We start from the raw sequence: 19,804 nt of genomic DNA, 5'->3' as shown, positions 1-19,804 counted from the left end.
GAACATTTCCGAGCTGTTGTGAAATGCTAAGCCCTGCATATACTTCATGTCATTTAATCCTCATCAAGGTGCTATTATCATCCCCATTTCACACGTGAACAAACAGAGGCTCAGACGTGATGTTATCTCACCAGGTCACTCCCCTTGTAAGTGGGCGGCTGTAAACACAGCTCTTTCTGAGTCTACAATGTGTACTATTTTCTCGACAATTTATTCCCTTTACAAGAAAGCGATCCTGATGACTGCCATTCATTCATTTATCCATTAATTCAATAATTATTTACTGAGTGTTTCTTTTTTATCTCAGGCCTTGGCCTAATTTTGCTGATACAGTGGTGAACGACTAGGCGGGACCCTTGCCTTCGTGCAGCTTATTGCCCAAGCGCATAGCGGCATCATGAACCAACGGCGTTCAGGTCTGGGAAGGGAGCAGACATAGCGAGTGCTGAGACTGAACTTCTGCAAAGGGGCTAGTAAAGCTTATCTTTCATCTACACGCTAGAATCTATATTGTGCACAGTGAATATAGAAAAGCTTGGTTAAAGCACTGACCTCTTAGCCTCATCGATGGTTAAATGGGTATGGTAATAACAGATTTCTTACCAAGTGGCAGTGATCTCCAACAAGAAAACATGTCAAATCTCTTGGGAATCTGTAAAATACTCAACATGGAGGAAAGAATTTTTAAAAATTTCATCTTTTTAAAATTGAGATGTAATCGTCATATAACACTATATTAAGTTCAGGTATACAAAATGATGGTTCAATATTTGTATGTATTGCAAAATGATCATCACAGGACTTTTCTTTATATTAAAAAAAATCAAACATAAGTAGAGAGAATAATACAACAAACACTCAAATACCTACAAACCAACTTCGACAATGATCAACTCATGCCAATTGTTTCATTTCTAGTCATCCACCCCAACACTCGTATTTTAAGAAGCAAATCCCTGAAAACACATCTTTTTATCCATATTTATGGAACAAAACATATATACATATAGGGATTCTTAAAAAAAACAACAACCCACAAATACCATTATCACTCTAAAAAAACTAAAAACAAATTTGACAATATAATTTTACTCAGTGGTCTTATTTTCCTGGTTATCCTAAAAAGTTTGAGATCAGTAGGTTTAAATTAGTATTTAGATAAATTTCATGTATTGCCATTTTAAATCTGTAAGTTCCCACTTCAACTTCCTTTTGTTTTCATTTCCTTTTTTTTTCTTCTAAAGAAATTGGGTCTTATAAGACAGTGGTTCTAAAACTTTAGTGAGCATCAGTACGCGTTAGAATCACCTAGAGAACTTGTTACAGCGATTGCTGTGTCCATTGCATTTCTAACAAGTTCCCAGGAGCTGCTGCTGCTGCTGGTCTGGGACACTTTCAGTGCCACTGCGGTAGGTACCCCACAGTCTAGATTGCTCTAACTATATCCCTTGGTGACGTCAACGCGTCATGCTTTAATTTTCCTGCTAAGGGAACCTTATTTAATTGCCTACAGCAGAGCATAATGGTTCAAACTCACGGTTTGAAGTTTCATTTTAGAGACACTGAGCGAGACCCAGTGCGGCTCGGTTTAAATCTCGTTTTTGACACTTCTTTGCCATGTGACCTTGACAAGTCATTTAATTGCTCTGTGAACCCAATGTTGCAGCTTCGTTGTGAGGATTAGCTGAAATTTCAAAAAAAATGACGATTTATTTAGCACAGTGCCTGCCTGGCACATAGCAAATGCTAAATAAATTTGATTATAATTTTTTCAACCAAGAAATAATGGGGCGCCTTGTCTGCGGAAGGCCGTGAGTTTTGTAGGGTTTTGTTGTGTTTTGACATTAGCACAGCTAAGGAGTGCACCAAAAGAGAGGTACCTGGAGAAAGGGCAGGTAACTCGCGTCCACTTCCTGTGGGCCCCTTTAAGGAGGGCGGGGCCACGTGACCCAGAGGGTCACATGGCCGCGGGACAACATGGCTGCGCCCGCGCTAGGACCGGCTGCTGGAGCCCGCGCCGGGCTGGGTCTGGCGCCCTGGGTCTGGCGCCCTGGCTGCCGCTGCTCTTGCTGCTGGGGACGAGGAGGCCGGGGCCGGCGCCGGGGCCGGCGCGGGCGCGGGCGCGAGCGCGGGCGCGGGCGCGGGCGCGGCGTCCCTCGCGGGCTCATGCGGCTGCGGCTCTCCCCAGCGGTCCGGGGCCCCTGGCAGCTCGGCGGCCGCACACCGGTACTCGCGTGAGGCGAACGCCGCGGGCCCGGGCCTTGGCGAGCGGCCTTACACGCCCGGCAAGGTGCGCCTTCCATTCCCAGAAGGCGATGGGGGCCGCTGGGGTCCTGGGCAGGGTTGGGATGGGCTAGGCAAGAGGCTGGCAAGAAAGCAAGTACAGATTTCAGCCGCACCCCAACTTGCGCACCTGCGGACCCGATTTGATGAGTCACTCCTCCCTCCGAGCCCACCGAATGGCTAGTTCTTGGGGGTTCAGCTTAACTTTGAGTGTTAGGGAGTTCGGTTTGAAGTTGTCCCTCGTTTTCTTACCTTCAGCTCATGTTCCCTCCTCCCGCCACCCTGCCTTATTGATGTGGTTCTTGGAATTCTAGGTCAGAGAGATTCGGGTTGAAGACTTATGACTTCTCTCTCATGACTGTGAAAGAGTCAGGACACTGGGTCTCGGGGCTCTAATATTGCTCTGTACTTATCCACAGTCTCTTCCTGGAGACTGTGCTTCTTGAGGGCAAGGCCTTGTCCTACTATCCTTTTATCCCGAGCACTTTGGTACGTGGGAAGGATGCAGTCACCTCTAGTAGCTTTATTGCTTTTATTTATCTTTGGCTGGCACTCTGCATGAAACTAGGTTCACAAGTATTCCTTGCTTCTTTCTGTCTGCCAGGCACTCGCACATTGGTGTGGTTGTGGAAGCTATTTGCTGGACTAGAACCCAGGTCTTCTGACCCCTGAAGAAGCCTTTCTTCTGGTAAACCTAGCATTGCCCCCTTTCCCTCGTCTCCACCCCACTTCTGTCCCCTTCAGCATTCCCATTTGCTGCCACAGCAGTGCGGGTTACTCTGCCGTGACAGTTATTAAAGACGCTGGTCTGTTAGGGTCTCTCCCCTACTAAGGTGTGAGCTCTGTGGTGATTGGGACCATAATTTTTATGTCTCAGGTATGGTGTTAGGAGGTTGGGAGCTGGCCTTCTTATTGTTTCTTCATCTTGTATAATTACTGGCCTTTTACATTTTTCCTCAGAGGATGACTTGCATTTTTAGTGTTTTTCTTTCGTGAGATGGGGAGCCTGGTTAGTGTTGTACTGTGTGTATTGGCCATACTGATTTTAATTCCTTTCTAACTTGAATAGTACTTGATCATCAGTTTCTCCCCCGCTAAACAGGAAGCCCTATATCTGTTTATTCGCTTTGTGGCTGACAGTGCAGCTGTCTTATTTGCATGTACACATCGGTCTGTCTAGAACCTTCTGGCCAGTACTGAACATTCCTCATGTAAGTGTTCCAGCTTCCAGCTGGTTCCAGAATGGGATGTGGGTGGCATTATCTCCTGAGTCACATTTATAAAATATACTTTTCTTTCATCCCTTTACAGTGATTTTGTGTCCAGATAGGGCATCGTGTGGGCCATCTTTGGCTAGTTCTTGCATTCACTTTAGTGATTGGAGGCCAAGCTATTACAAATAAACTAGTGGTTGCTGAGAGCACAGCCTTCAGCCTTCAAAGACTTTTAACTCAGTGATTAAACCTGAAGGAGCCTTGTTATTAAGACAGAAGACTTCATAGGAGGCAGTTCTTTATTTCTCTCCTTTCCTTGGTTTTAATATTTGTTCAGTCATTCGTGTGCAGATGATTTTGGTCTAAATCTAACACTTAGCCATTTATTCTAAATTTGGGAATGCAATATTATGGGAGAGGTACATGGTCATAGTGATAGCCCTTTTTTCTTTATTTTCTTGTTTAAAAGACTTTTTTTAGAGCAGTTTTAGGTTCACAACAAAATTGAGAGGCAGTACAGAGATTTCCCATGTATACTCCCGGTCCCCACTTGCATAGCCTCCCCTATTATCAGCATCCCCCACCAAATTGGTACGTTATAATCGATGAACCTACAGTCACATAATTACCCAAAGTTCATAGTTTTCTTTAGAGTTCGCTCTTGGTGGTGTACATTCTGAGCGTTTGGAAATGTGTAATGACATCATATCCATCATTATAGTATCATACAAAGTATTTTCATTGCCCTAAAAATCCTCCGTGCTCTGCCTATTCATTCCCGTCCTCCCCACCGGCAACTATTGATCTTTTATTGTCTCCATAGTTTGGCCTCTTTCAGAATGTCGTGTAGTTGGAGTCATATAGGATGTAGCCTTTTCAGATTGGCTTATTTCACTTAGTAATATACATTTAAGGTTCCTTCATGGCTTGTCATGGCTTGATAGCTTATTTTTATTGCCGAATAATATTCCATTTGGGTATACCAGAGTTTATCTAGTCACCTACTTGAAGGGATCTTGTTTGCTTCTAATTTTTGCTGATTATGAATAAAGCTGCTGTAAACATCTGTGTGCAGGTTTTTGTGTGAGCATGTTTTCAGCTCAGTAGGGTAAATAGCAAGGAACCTGACTGCTGGATCAAATGGCAAGAGTAAGTTTAATTTGTAGAAATGGCTAAATTGTCTTCCGAAGTGGCTATACCCTTTCACCAGCAATGAATAAGAGTTGCTGCTGCTTCACATCCTCGCCAGCATTTGGTGTTTTCAGTGTTCCAGACATTGTCTATTTTAATAGGCGTGTAAGTGGTAGCTCATTGTTTTCATCTGCAGTTTTGGTTGACATATGATGTGGAGCATCTTTGCCATCTGTATGTCTTTGGTGAGGTGTCTATTAAGGTGTTTGGCCCTTTTGTAAAGTCAGATTGCTTGTTTTCTTATTGTTGCGTTTTAAGAGTTCTTTATATATTTTGGAAAACAGTCCTTTATCAGATGTGTCTTCTGCAAATACTTTTTTCCAGTCTGTGACTTGTCTTCTCATTCTCTTGACATTGTCTTTTGAAGAGCGGAAGTTTTCATTTTCATGAAGTCCAGCTTAGCAGTTTCTTTCGTGGATGGTGCCTTTGATGTTGTATCTTAAAAGTCATCACCATACTCGAAGTCGTCTGAGTTTTCTCCTGTGTTTTCTGTTTATTTCGTTTAATTCAACAAACGTTTATTTGACACACATATAAGACTCTGTCTTATGCCCTGGGCATAAAGAAAAGAAAAAGACTTATGCCCTGCCTCAAGGCGTTTACCCTCTGGTTGGTTTCTGTTTCTCTCTCTGTCTGTCTCTCTGTCTCTCTGTCTCTCTGTCTCTCTGTCTCTCTCTCTCTCTCTCTCACACACACACACACACACACTCACATCACATGTAAGCATCATTTTTCTGTGGTAATGATACTATGGGAGTGTGTACATATCAATTAGAGAGAAAGAAAGGATTCATTCCTTTCTGGACAAGTCAGGAAGTGCCTCAAAGAAAAGGTCACATTTGAGCCAGGCCCAAATATGTCCTAACCTCCCAAAAAAATCCTGTCCTCATCAGCAATCATTCTTTGTCCTCATCTCTCTTTCTGTTGGTTTTGATCCGTCTATTCTGGGCATTTTATGTGAATGGACTCATACAACATGTGGCCTTTGTATGTGGATTCATTCATTTCTTGTTTTCGAGGTGCATTTATTTTGTAGCATGCGTTGGTACTTCATCCCTTTTTCTGGCTGAATAGTATTCCATTTTATGGATATACCACATTTTGTTTATTCATCAGTTAAAGGACGAACGAGTTGTTTCTCCTTTTTTGAGTTGTTTCTACTTTTTATGCACAATGTGCCTATGAATGTTTGTGTACTTTACATATATGTAGACATACATTTTCAGGTGTCTTGGATATATGCAGAGGAGTCGAATTGCAGTCTTATATAGTAGTTCTTTTTTTTGGGTTTTTGAAGAACGGAGAGACTTTTCTAGAGTGGCTGCGTCATTTTATATTCCTGCGTCCTTGGCTACACTCATTATTGTCCATCTGGTTATAGCCGTGCTGGTGGGTGCCAAGCAGAATCTCTGTGGTTTTCATTGGCGTTTTCCTTGTGACTCGTGATGCTGAGCAAAGGGTTGTGTTTCTTAACGGAAGATTTTTGGTGTCTTCCTCAGACCTGATGTCAGTGCTGGGGACACAGATGTGAGCAGGGCAGCCTCGGTCACTGCTCCCGTGGAGTTCAGAGTTTATGTGGTTGGCGGACAGGGACCAAGTCATTGCTGTCAGTATTTCAATAAAGAATTAAGGACAAGGACGTAACAGGGGTAAGACCTGGTCCCTTAGTGGACTTCTTAGATCCTCCATTTCAGTGATTTAAGCCTTTTTCATTATCACTGGAGGCCTGCATTCCTTCAGTGGGCTCTTATATTCATTAATATGCCATTTTACATATGGCATTTTTATATTCGCTTTTAGAAATAGTTCAGAAGGGTCGAGAGCATATTAAAGGTGAACACACAGACGTGCGAGGAAGTAGGGCGCCCTCCCGCCTCCGCCCTCCAGCCCTTCTCCGCTTGGTGGCGCGCGCTCCAGACCCGTTTCCACGGCACGTGGAGATTAGTGTCATGTCACGTAGAGTTTGGGCTAAAGAAACTACTTTTCTAAAGAATTGGTGCTTCCTTTTGTGACTGGTGCTTCACTCTCTTCGGAGCCTGGAGTGACTGGACTGATTGGACAGTGGGGTCTGGGGCTCGCTGTGTCCCGGGTGCTCCGCACCCTGCGCAGGTCCACTCGTGACTCCCTGTGTCGCCCTTTGGCTGCAGATGGTCCTCATCCCCGCCGGCGTGTTTACCATGGGCACGGATGACCCTCAGATAAAGCCGGATGGGGAGGCGCCCGCCAGAAGAGTCACCATGGATGCCTTTTACATGGACGCCTATGAAGTCAGTAACGCGGAATTCGAGAAGTTCGTGAACTCGACCGGCTACTTGACCGAGGTAACGGGGCCTGGACGCGGGAGGACTGGCGCTGCAGCCTCTGTGCGCGAGCCCCGCACCGCACCAGCCACTTGTGTGTGTTTGTCTGATGCAATTCTCCTGGCAGCCCCAGGAGGCAGGTTACTTTTCAGGTGGGAAACTGAGGCTTAAAAGTGATTTTCTCCGAGTTGCACAGCTGGCCGATGGGGACCAGGGTTCCAGCCTGGCCAGTGTGACCCAGGGCCTGTGCCTGTCACCGTTGTGCTCTATTGTGTCGGTGCTTTAATATGCCAGATGGTGCCACTGTCCACTTGGGCTTCTTGAGGTATCAGATGGCATGTAAAGTAAGGCCACTTTTCCCTCTCCAAAAATTGCAGTTTGGTTGTTCCAGAAGCATTGCGTAGTTTGTGAGTGATCGATGCAAAGCGCAGCTTTTCACTTTTGTGGTTTTAGTCCGATGCCTGACAGCTTGTGAGCTCTCCCGAGGCCATTCCTGGCATCGTCCTGTGGTCACGGGATCACAAAGCCAGGTTCTGACAGTGCGCGTTTGCTCTAAATGGCAATAGGAAGAGAGAGGGGCTTTCTGGTTTATGCAGATTTCTGTACGTGTCAAAAAAATACTCGTTCTGTAGGCTTCCCATTTTTCTCTCATCAGGGGACTTTATCCTCACTGTCAGTTTGTGGAGTTCATGTCCTTGATTTTTTCCAAGACCCAAACATCCTTTTTCTTTTTTTCTTTTTCTTATTATTTATTATTATTATTTATGCTTACAGCACCTGGTCTTCCTAGGTGGTCTCCCGTCCAAGTACTAACCAGGCCCGACCCTGCTTAGCATCCGAGATCAGACATCGGGCTTGTTCAGGGTGGCATGGCCATAGACCATGGACCATGGCTCCACTGGGGCGTGAACCCAGGACCTTCTGCATGTAAAGCAGATGTGCTAACTGCTACACTATGGAATCACGTCCCCAACCATCCTTTTTTAATGAAAAAAATTAATTCGAGAATGAATCCTGGAAGCAAAACAGTTTTCAAGTTTGCTTTTACCTTGTCACATTTCTTTGTACTGTCCTGAAACGTACAGACTGGTTCTTTTTTGTACCTGTTTGGAGGAAGCAGAAGTCCCGTTCATGCTGTCTCATAAGCGTCCTCGCAGGTCAAGCCCCCAGCAGTCTGCCGGACTCAGTAGAAGACCTCTAAGGACGCAGGCTGGATCAGGGTTCGCCGTGAAGGTCAGGTAGACTAAGCAGAACTTCAAGTGTCCAGGAACACGGATGGGGAAAAATCACACCTGGATTTTTACTACCTTCTAAGTGAAATTTAGCATTTCCTTCAATTATGAAGCAGCCAGCCAGCCATAGTCATAACAGGACCTAGATTTTGTCACCAGTAGAAACCACAGGCATTTTTTGTTACATTATTGTTGTGGCAGACGTCTTGCAATATTGCGTCCACTCCCCTTCAGAAAGCACGATAACTATGAGACTGCTTTATCTTATTGAGTATGTGAATAAAGAGCACATATATATTCTGTATAATTACATCTATTAGCATAGCACACTTGTTTTATTAATATTTTGACATAACTCCTTTTCTTTGTAATCATTGATTTGGTTTTATATATTGAAACATTTCGTTCATCTTTTATGCCTCACCATCCTGCTAAAGGGGTATAGGGCACAAGAAGGGTTCAGAACCCCAGCTTTGGATAAAATGCTTCCTGTTTTTGTGGCACTCTACAGTGTCTTTCTGTCCTTGCAAGCTCATTTTGCATCACGCTCCCCTTGCTCCCCGTGTCCCGGCCCGGCTCATCTTGTTTCTGTCCCTTGAAAATGCCACACTCTTTCTTATCTTAGGGCCTCGTGTTTCCCCCCTGCTTGGAATTTCCTGCCCCCTTGCCTGTCCCCCTTTTTGCATGGCTGGCTCCTCATTCCTGTGCCCTCTCAGCTTACATGTCCCCTTCTCAAAGAGGCTTCCTCTGCTCATTCTGTCAAAAGGAGCCTTTTCTTGATAATCTTTACCTTACAAGGTCATGTAAAGCTGTAAATATTTTTCTCCTCCTCTTGTTTGAGTTGGTTTTTGTCTGAGCCTTCACATGCGAGTGCATGAGAAGATGGACCATGCCTATGTCATACTGACTTTGTGTCTCTGTCGTTTAGCCCGAAGCTGGGCACGTGGCACATGCCGCTGGATAAAGGAGTGGTTGAGGTCCTCAGGCGTGGGGTGCCACGGGGAGAATGGGGGTGAAGGAGAGACCGGGAGCTCCATTCAGGAAAAGGGGCTTGAGCAGCTCGCGAGGCCTGAGATCCAGGGGTCCAGTAGGCGGTCACTGCCATCTGGTGAGGACAGGACTGGCCTGGAGGTCGAGATGTGAGTCATTTGACGTGCTGGCGGTCGTCAGAGCGATGAGGTTGAAAGAGGTTGTCCAGCAGTGGGATGTGTGCCTCAGGTGTGATCTCCTGGATCACCTGTGTTAGAATCACCTGCTGAGCTGTCTCCACGAGCAGGTCCTTGACCTCACCCCAGACCTCCAGCATCAGTCTCTAGGGATGGCAGCAGTGATCTGTGACAACTGCACAGAGCCCGAGAGGCTCTGGTGAGGGTAAGAAGGGCTGAGCCTGGGCCAGAGCCTGGAGGAAGAGCCCACGTCTCTCCAGGGAGGAGCAGCAGAGTCAGAAATGGAGGAAGAAAGCACAGGGGCAGTGCCACGAAGGCCGTGGGTCGACGGAGGGTGTCTGCAGAATGGGTCCCATGCAACAGAGAGCCAGGTACATGAGGGCTCGAGACAGTAATGCCCAGTAAAAGTAATGGAAACATTTCTGTCCGATGCCTGGCACGTGTAAGCACCGTTGCACCGTTGCACTGTAGTGGAGCTAGAACATCAGCACACGGTGCCGTTGACCTCGTTTAGCTCGATTCCAGGAGCAGAACGAAGGACAGCGGGTGGTCAGGAAATCTCGCGTGAGAGCACCATTATTTTCTGAAGTCATTTGTTAGACTTGGGGAGCTGTGTTTCCATCGACAGGAAGCATCACATTCTGAAAGGCTAATCTCTTCCAGTCTGCGTTCTCATTGGCTAAATAAGCCTCGAATGAGAATGGTCTCTGTAAGTGACATATACCTGTTTGAATAGGACGCCAGATGCTTTTAAGTCATTTCTCAGACCTCTGAGAAGTCATAAGAGAAACTCAAGTTTCTTTGGAGAAGAATCACTAACAATGTGCAAAGAAAATGGCACACGTGAAACACATCACTACCCTTTTCTGGATTTTATTTCCGTTTTCCCTACAGGCTGAGAAGTTCGGTGACTCCTTTGTCTTCGAAGGCATGCTGAGTGAGCAGGTGAAGACCAATATCCAGCAGGCAGTAAGTGGCGATTAACCAGGTGCTCGGATTTCACTTACCCTTTGACAGGGCTTGGGTGTAAAACCCACCCTCCCCGCCCCCCAGCATCCACCCTCCCCGCCCCCCCTTCGGGCCCCCCCCATTTGCTACTGAATTGAGCTTCTGTCCTGTGCACCGAGTAGCACACTGTGCTGCTAATTGGGGCTCACCTGGGCTCTAGATGTTTCTGGGTTTCATTTGCTCATGGCCATTTCCAGAGTGGAGGGTGAAGTGCGAATATTTTTTAACGTCTTCATGTCATCAGGTGGTGGCTGGCGCGGAGAGACAGCGTCCTGTGTTGTCGTTCTTGAGTTCACGTGGTCAGTGCAGTTCACGAACGGGCCCTGTGCTCTGCGAGGTCGTGGGAACCCGAGCCAGGCAGCTGGCCTGACACGCGGGGGCGCGCCGCCCTCCCAGAGCGCCCCGGGAGGGTGCGAGCGGTGTCTTCCCGGGAAGTCACGGACACGGGCCCGCGTCTCCGCAGGCGGCCGTGTGCGCAGGCGCACCCGCGGGTCCTGTTCCACCCTCGTCGGCAGGTTCGTGGGTGTGTGAGCGTCTACACACACGTCTCACGAGCGGGTGGAGGAGACGGGAACAGGGCAGGACTGTGGGCGGGTGGCAGGTGGAGGGTCACACGGCAGAGGGGGCAGAGAGGGCGCAGGGGACGGAGTTGGTGAGGGGCACCGGCTGCACGTGTCCCCGGGAGGTCGCATGCGGAGGGCGCGGAGGGCGCGAGCCCCGGCCTGTCCGCGCCTGTTCGCCCCCGACGCCTGCACGTGGTCCTTCCGCTGGCGTCTCCTCGGGTGAGCAGCGGCGCCACCAAAGCCACACTGTCCTGCCACACGTGTCCTTTCTCTTCAAACGAGTGTGCAGAACGTGGGGGCAAAAACGAGGTAAAACCAGACCCGCTCCCGTCATTTATGGGGGAGTCAGGCCGCCGCTTTGTATGCATTTTAGGGAAATGTTTTGAAAACATGACCGAGCTCCCAGTGAATGTCACAGTTTTCTTGGCTCCTTACAAGTTCATGTTACAAGTCTGCTGTGTAATCTGATATACTTGTTTTTTTAAGGGTTTTGAGGTCAAATTGGCCTCGTGCTGATGAGTCAGCACCTCAGGACGTGGTCCCTTGTTTCGAGACCCGGAGCGCAGATGGGCGCGGGCCCCCGCAGTGTTCTCGTGTTTGCGCTGTCGCATCCAGGGCCTCCTGGCCCTGAGAGCCTCCGGGCACCTTGGGCGGAGAGGAGAGCGGGTCGTCACCGCTGGCCCGGCAGGTGCGCGGTGAGCGCCGGGCGGAGCGTGTGTGCCCGGAACCGGGGCGAGAGCCAGCCGCTCTCACGGCAGTGCTGGCCACTTGCTCACAGGCTGGTGACGGAAAAGCAAACCTTCTAAGCGTGTTTGGAAAGGGTCGGAATGAGTAGGCTGGATCCGGTAATGGCCCGAGGGAGCTCTGTTTTTATGTTCTCAGTTCCCCCCTCCCCTCCGGGGCCGACATACCTCTGGCACCAGGCCTGCTTTTAACCCAACGTTCCAGAAGTGGAGGATGCGAGAAGGTCCACGAGGTGCGTTTAAGTGGGGCGGGAGACGCGTTAAGGGGGTCCACGCCAGCGGGAGGCAGCCCTGAGTCCCACAGTGAGGAAGTCGTTCTGTCTTCAAGTCTCTCTCAGGCCCTGGTTAAGTCAAGACGAAAGTCCCCTGTGGGTGCCCGCCTGTCACTAACACGGGTTCGTTTCCTTTTTTGGAAAGAAAAGAGGCTTCAGAACCTTCCTCAGGCTCTGGTAGCTAGCTAGAATTTAATAATATTGTTTACTTTCATGTGATTATTTTAAATGTAATTAATTCGTAATGTTTACTTTCATGCAATTTCACATAATTTTTTAAAAAATATTGTGATTATTTTAAATGTGTCATAAGGTTACACTAGTAATAAAATTTTTTTTAACTCTTTTTATTATAAAATAAAACACAAATACAGGAAGTCACACAAAGCAAGTATATAGCTTGCTGAGTTCTAAGTCAGACATGCCGGTAACCATCACCTGAGTCAAGAATTAGAGTTTCGCTACCTGCCCCAGCTACCCCATCCACGTCACGCCCTGATCGCCACCCCCTCTGTCCCTGAAGTAGCCACTGTGTTGCCTTTTGCAGTAGATGCTCCCCCTTCCCCGCTTTTCTTTACACGTAGTATCACCAGCTGTGCGCCCCAAGGCTTCTGTAAATTCTGCAATTTAACCTCGCCCAGTTAAAGGAGATCTGTGTCTTTTAAGACTCTTACTCTGTAGGTTTCCCCTCCGTTGCACCCTCTTCCTCTGATTTTTCCTGACAGTTTATCCCGAGGAATCCAGGGCATTTACCTGTAGACTTATGGTCTGAATCTTGCCTCTTGCTCTCTCACGGTGAGCCCGCCTGCTCTCTCTGTCCTCCGCATTTCCTGCCACCTGGTAGCTGGGTCCACAGGCCCGATCAGACTCGTGTTTGAGTCCCGTGGCAAGACCTCCGGTGGTGGCCTGTCCTTTTCACCAGCAGAATCCCAATGTCTGCGTCTCCCTCTCTGTGTGACGTTATCTGCTGTTCGTGCTCAGTGCCTAGATCCGTCAGTTCATGGGGAGTTGTCGGCTGGTGACAGTTCAGTGTTTTTTAATTGATTGAGATACTTTTATGAAGACGTGGTTCCCTCTACCTGCTGTTTTCTAAGCATTGATCGGCAGAGTTTGCACAGGAAAGGTGGGGTGGATGCTTCTTTACCAGCTTTGAAGACAATTACTTAATTCCCTACTCTTCTTCAGAAGTGACCAATTAGATAATTAATGAGACGTTTAAAGACAGTTGTAGATGTCTGTGTAGTTGTAAGGAATAATGCAGAGAGATCCCGGGCACCTTCCCCCAGGCTCACATGGTAACGTCTTGTGTAACTAGCATTTTCACAAGCAGGGGGCTGACGATCGATACAACACACTCCTCTTTGGTTTCGGGTTTTCTGTGTATTCGTGTGTATATGTATTTAGTTCTATGTAGTTTTATCACAAATGTAGGTTTTTGTAATCACTAGATTAAAAAATATTTTCATGAGTTCATGAATTTAAAAATATTTTACAGGTTTTATTCGGTTGGGATCATATGTTTTGAAGGTCACATTTTCCTCTTTTGGAGTGAGTGCCTCTTCAAGTTCTCATGACTCGTTTTTCCATTTAATTAATTTATGATATTCACATTTTTTTCACCCATCCTTTCACCCTACTCCCCTTTGGCGACCATCAGCTTGTTTTTTGTATCTTTGTGTCTGTTTTGATTTGTTTATTCATTTGTCTTGTTTTTTAGATTCCACAGATAGGTGAAATCATATGGTGTTTGTCTTTCTCTGTCTGACTTATTTCACTCAGCACAATACCCTCTAGGTCCATCCATATTGTTGCAAAAGGCAAGATTTCACTCTTTATGGCTGTGTAATACTCCGTTGTATATATACCTCTATTTTAAAATTTTAGGAGAACCGCCATGTTGTTTTTCGTAGTGGCTGCGCCAATCTGCAGTCCCACCAACAGTTCACAAGGGTTCCCTTTCCTCCCATCCTCGCTGGCTCTTGTTGTTTGTTGACTTTTTAATGATGGCTATTCTGACAGGTGTGAGGTGGTATCTTGTGGTTTTGATTTGCATTTCTCTGAGGATTAGTGATGTTGAGCATCTTTTCATGTGTGTGTTGGTCATCTGTATGTCTTCTTTGGAGAAATGTCTATTCAAGTCCTCTACCCATTTTTAAATTAGATTTTTTTTTTTTGTTGTTAAGTTGTATGAGTGCCTTGTACATCTGGGTGTTAACACCTTATTGGATGTATTATTTGTTAATATCTTCTCCCATTTTGTAGTTGTCCTTTTGTTTTGTTGATGTTTTCCTTTGCTGTGCAAAAACTTCAGTTCCATGTGGTCCCGTTTGTTTATTTCCGTTTTTGTTGCCCTTGCCCAAGGACACATATTCAAACAGATATTGCTAAGACTGATTTCAAAGAGTTTAGTGCCCATTTTCTTCTAGAAGTTTATGGTTTCAGGTCTTATATTTAAGTCTTCAATCCATTTTGAGTTTATTTTCGTATGGTATAGGAAAATGATTCAGATTTTTTTGCATGTATCTGTCTAGTTTTCCAAACACCTCTTATTGAAGCAACTGTCTTTACCCCATTCTATATTCTTGTTGACTTCATCATAGATTAATTGATCATTTAAGCATTGGTTTACTTCTGGGCTCTCTCTTCTGCTCCATTGATCTAAGTGTCTATCGTTATGCCAGTACCGTGCTGTTTTGATTATGGTAGCTTTGTAGCATAGTTTGATACTAGTGAGTATGATACCTCCCACTTCGTTCTTTCTCAAGATTTCTTTTGCTATTCAGGGTCTTTTGTGGGTCCATATAAATTTTAAGATTAGTTCTAGTTCTGAGGAGAATGCCATTGGTATTTTAATAGGGATTGCATGGAATCTGTATATTGCCTTAGGGATTAAGGACATTTTCACAATATCAATCCTTCTAATCCACGAGCAAGGTATATCCTTCCATTTATTTGTATCCTCTTTAGTTTCTTTATGTCTTATGGTTTTCATGGTATGGGTCTTTCACCTATTTTGTTAAATTTATTCCTGGGTATTTTATTCTTTTCGATGCAATCGTAAGTGGGTTGTTCTCTTAATTTTTCCTGATTGCTTGTTACTGAAACAACAGATTTCTGTATATCAGTTTTGTATCCTAGAACTACTTAATTCATTTATCAGTTCTAATAGTATTTTTGATGGAGTCTTTAGAGTTTTCTACATATAGTATCATGTCATCTGCAAATAGTGATAACTTTACTTCTTCCTTTCCTATTTGGATGCCTTTTATTTATTTTTCTTGTCTGACTGCTGTGGCTAGGGCTTCCAATACTCTGTTGAACAAAGTGGTGATAGTGGGCAGCCTTTTCTTGTTCCTGATCTCAGGGGAAAAGCTTTCAGCTTTTTACCATTTAGTATGATAGTGCCTATAGGTTTGTCACACATGGACTTTATTATGTTGAGCTATGTTCCTTCTACACCTACTTTGTTGAGGGTTTTTACCACTTAGTCATTTTAACATTGAGCTGGCTTTTAGGATTTGTTTGTAAAAATAATCCGAAACTGTGTGAATTTGATGGTGAAATCTACAACTAAGTAGATTTCAGCAGGCACGTGTGAATAAGACAGAGCACACGTGCCTGCTGAAATCTACTTAGTTGTAGTTATTTGGATGCTAAATTTGAAAAAGGATCTATTCAATTATAGAAAGGATTAAGGCTAGCTTTTTTTGTATTGCTTTTGTTTGTTTTAGAGTATTTTACTATCGATTTTTGAAGGGATAGTATTTAACATCTAAAACGTATGTTTCATTTTATGCTTTTGTTATTAACATAAATCTTTGACGGGAGGAATGGTCACGGGGTGGGAAGAAAACAGTTGCTCTTGGTGAGGGCCTGAGAAACAATGATTGTCTCTTGGTTTGTGGTTTGGCATTTTCTAAATTGTTAATAGGGTAAGGACACAAATTCCTGAGTAGGTGTCCTTGATAACGGAGGAGGGTAAGCTATTTTGAGAAGTTCTTTTCAGCCGAAAGCCAATTTCTGTGAGGACTCAGAATTACCAAGGCAGCATTTTCTTTTTTTAAAGTAAAAAACGATTTTCAGACGTAGTTGCCCACAGAGTGCTGGGCGCTTTGTTATTTGGGCGATGCCGGGCCAGGGCGAAAGGTGAGGCATGATGAAGCTGACCCTCAGATAACACGGCGGGGTGAAGACTCCACGCTGGAGAGACCCATTGGAAACGGTGCGATCCAGTCACCTAATGGGAAATGCTGAGAGACCCAGCAGGGTTCTGAGGTCGCACTCCCAAAATGATTTTAGAAAAGCTTTAGTGCGCTAACTACAGCGTAAGCCAAGCCAGAAAGTATTCAGAAAGGCACGTTCCAGTGCATAGGAAAATCAAATTAAAATAACCAGAAGCACGTGCCCGATGGATCAGTTGCTCAGCATCATTTCGGATATTAGTTTTACCTTCCTGGTGGCTCGGCCAGTGTTCCCCTGAGCCGCCTCAGTTCAGCTTGAACTTCTCTTTGTTTACATGACCACTGAGACTTTTCCTTCCCAAACTGACTTTGGGGCTCGTTTGCTTGGCGAAGCCGTAAGGAAAAGCTCACGGCCTTTGACTCAGATCTGGTTCTGATCTCAGTTCCGCCGTCTACCAGCTGATCTGGGGGAGTCACTTAGCTTCTTTGACTTCTTAAAGTCAAAGGAGCTCTCTTTTTGCCTTCTTAAAGTTTGACAGTTTAAAACTTTTGAGTCTTTTTTAATGGAAGCATAAAACTCAAAGTCTGCTGATTTCTTTCAAAGCAATCCCTTTAGTTCCACATATTTTTGTAGCATATTTTTGTATATAATACATTTATATAAAATACATTTATACTGTATATACACAGTCTGCTATAGAGTTGACACTTCAAGTAAATATAAATGCCTTATAACCACGTAGGTTTCTTTACCCTACCCCTATGTTAAAAGTGTCACATATAGTATATCTACAAACACTGAAAAAACCCCAGACAGCGTTACAGTTTTTGCTTGCGACACTTATACATATTTTTAATTTAAAGAAGAAAAATGATTTATTATATTTACCTGAACCATTTCTGTTGCTCTCCCCTCATCCCTAAAGTTCCATGTTTCCCCCGGTATCATTTCCTTTCACCCTGAAAAACCTCCTTTGAGAGCAAGTCTTATGTTAGTGAATTATCTTAGCTTCTCTTCCTCGGAGGATGTCTTTACTTCACCTGCGTCCTGAGCATACTTTCACTGCATACAGACTTCTGGCCCGAGACATCTTTTCTTTCATCCCTTTTGGACGTTGTTATGTGCTTTTCTGGTCACGTGGTTTCCGATGGCAGTCATTTGAATGAGCCACTGCCCTCATATGTATCATGTCATTTTCTGGCTTCTTTCAATATTAAAAAAAAAATCTTTTGTCTTGCAATTTGATTATGATGCATTTAGACATCGTTTTCTTAGAGATTGTCCTGTTCGGGGTTTGTCGAGATTCTTATGTCTGTAAATTTTTAGAGTTTGCAGCCATTACCACCACCACCCCCCATTTTTTTTTTTTTTTTATTAAAACATCAATATCTCTTCTCTTTTTGGGACTCCAGTGCATAACTGTTAGACGTTATGCTAGAGCTTCTTCCAAGGCTTTGTTCATTGCTTTAAAGTTGTTTTTTCTTTTTATTTTCCACATTACATACTTTCTGCTCATATGTCTTCAGGTTCTCTCTTTGTCATTTTTATTCTCTTGAGCCTGTAGTGAATTCTTCATTTCAGGTTCTGCATTTTGCAATTCTAAAGGTTCCTGTTGAAGAACAGCTCCCGTTTTTCTGCCGAGGACGCCTATCTATTTTGAGAGCGTTCACCTTTACCTCATAGCTGATGGCTATAGTAGCCGCTTTAAGGTCTTTGATAATTCCAGCATCTGGGTCGTCTTGGGGGTGGCGCCTGTTCGTTTCTTTTCCCTTCTGTGTTGAGTCTCTGGTCCTGTTATAATTCTCTGGAGAATGTTGCTTTTTTTTTTTTTTTTTAAGACCATCAACGTGGACCACAGGTTTTGACTTGCCACTGCTGATTTTGTAGCTATTTGCTCATTCCTTCATGGTACCATGGCACGACAGTTATTTTTTTTTCTTCGTTGTAACTAGCATTTTACTTGTTTTCATCCATTTCTTATAGGGACAGTAATGCCTACGTAGTAGAGCATCGTGACGATGAAATGAAATAATGTACACAGAACCACCTTGGACATAAAAGCCTCTTAGTGACTGCCACTCCTCTGGTTTCTCCCAGCCCACCGTCTCTGTGCCTGCTCCAACTGAAGGTTGAGTTACGTTTCTTTTGCTTTCCTGCTGCCCATCTGTACGAGCTGCAAATGCCGTATCCAGCGCTCTGCCAAGTTACAGTGATGTTTTGAAAAGACTGGCTATTGTGGAATAAAACCTCTTGGATTACCTCAGAATCCTTGGCTAGAGCAATATATCAGTGATATATCGTGGTTTTTTTTTTTTTTTGGTGGGGGCGGTAAAATATACATAACATAAAATTTTTCATTTTAGCCATTTTAAAATGTACAGTCATCGGCATCGAGCGCATTTCGCATGTTGTGCAGCCGTCACCCTGCCTTTTCCGGAACCCGTTCGGCACCCCAGACAAGCCGTGCCCGTTAAATAATTACTTCCCGTTCTCCGTTCCCTCCTCCCCTGGCAACCTTGGTTGTGCTTTGCGTCTCTATAGACTTGTTTATCGTAGGCGCCTCGTAGAAGTGGAAACGTGCAATACTTGTCCTTTTGTGTCAGGCTTATTTCACTCAGCATGATGTCTTCAAAGTTCACGCATGTCGCACGTGTCAGAATTTCATTCCTTTTTAAGGCTGAATGATACTCCGTCGTTTCTGCACGCCGCGTTTGGTCTGTCCATCCTTCCGTCAGTGGACGCTTGGGTGGTTTCAGCTGCCGAGTAGCTACTGGCTGTTCTGTCGTGAGCAGTGCTGCCGGGAGCGTGGGTGTACATGTGTCGCTGGCGTGTACTGGGTGTCGGTGTACACGTGTCGCTGGCACGTACTGAGCGTGTGCGTACACGTGTCGCTGGCGTGTATGGGGCGTGTGCGTACACGTGTCGCTGGCGTGTACTGAGCGTGTGTACACGTGTCGCTGGCGTGTACGGAGCGTGTGTGTACACGTGTCGCTGGCGTGTACTGAACGTGTGTACACGTGTCGCTGGCGTGTACGGAGCGTGTGTACACGTGTCGCTGGCGTGTACGGAGTGTGTGTGTACACGTGTCGCTGGCGTGTACTGAACGTGTGTGTTCACGTGTCGCTGGCGTGTACTGAGCGTGTGTGTTCACGTGTCGCTGGTGTGTACTGAGCGTCGGTGTACACATGTCGCTGGCGTGTGCTGGGCGTCGGTGCCATGTTGCTGGGCGTGTACAGGCACATAGGTTTGGGGCATATACAGTGACATGACTTTTGGGTGCGTAGAGTGACGTAGCTTCTGAGCCGTCATTTGGACTCACGCCTCCTTGGTCGTCTGCCATCCATCGAGGTCTGTTCTTTGACTTGAAGATGGAAATGAGTTTGGCTCCCTCTGTTCAAAGGTTTGCTCTCTGGCTTGCCTGTGGTAGAATTTTTAGCAAACCAGCCGAGATGCCCTGCTGAGCTCCAGGTGCCGTGCTGTTCTTGAGGACGCAGGGATGGACGACACCCTCCGTGGCCTCTAGCTGCTCAGAGTCTGGGAATGCAGTAACACAGACTCTGAACCAAAATTGGGTGTGTTTTTAAATCTGATTTACGAATATTTTATACCAAATACGTTAGAGAAACAAAAATGAAAACACATATAACATC

At 45.4% G+C, this 19,804-nt stretch overlaps 1 protein-coding gene and 1 pseudogene across 1 annotated transcript in view; one reads left to right on the top strand and one right to left on the bottom strand.

The window, feature by feature from the left end:
* The first annotated feature begins 1,957 nt into the window (after positions 1-1,957).
* The window catches only part of SUMF1 (sulfatase modifying factor 1), a 79,281-nt gene continuing 61,434 nt past the window's right edge, over positions 1,958-19,804 (top strand). The window contains exons 1-4 of the mRNA XM_023533305.1: positions 1,958-2,040; positions 2,084-2,290; positions 6,836-7,009; positions 10,281-10,355. Of these exons, the coding sequence (XP_023389073.1) occupies positions 1,978-2,040; positions 2,084-2,290; positions 6,836-7,009; positions 10,281-10,355 (519 nt within the window). The 5' untranslated portion in view covers positions 1,958-1,977. The remainder of the gene's footprint in view (positions 2,041-2,083; positions 2,291-6,835; positions 7,010-10,280; positions 10,356-19,804) is intronic.
* LOC111742769 lies at positions 7,754-7,869 on the bottom strand (annotated as a pseudogene).

Source organism: Pteropus vampyrus, unplaced genomic scaffold, assembly GCF_000151845.1.
Source record: "Pteropus vampyrus isolate Shadow unplaced genomic scaffold, Pvam_2.0 Scaffold100, whole genome shotgun sequence".
In the NCBI taxonomy this organism is placed as follows: domain Eukaryota; kingdom Metazoa; phylum Chordata; class Mammalia; order Chiroptera; family Pteropodidae; genus Pteropus; species Pteropus vampyrus.
This window is presented reverse-complemented; position numbering and strand designations above follow the sequence as displayed.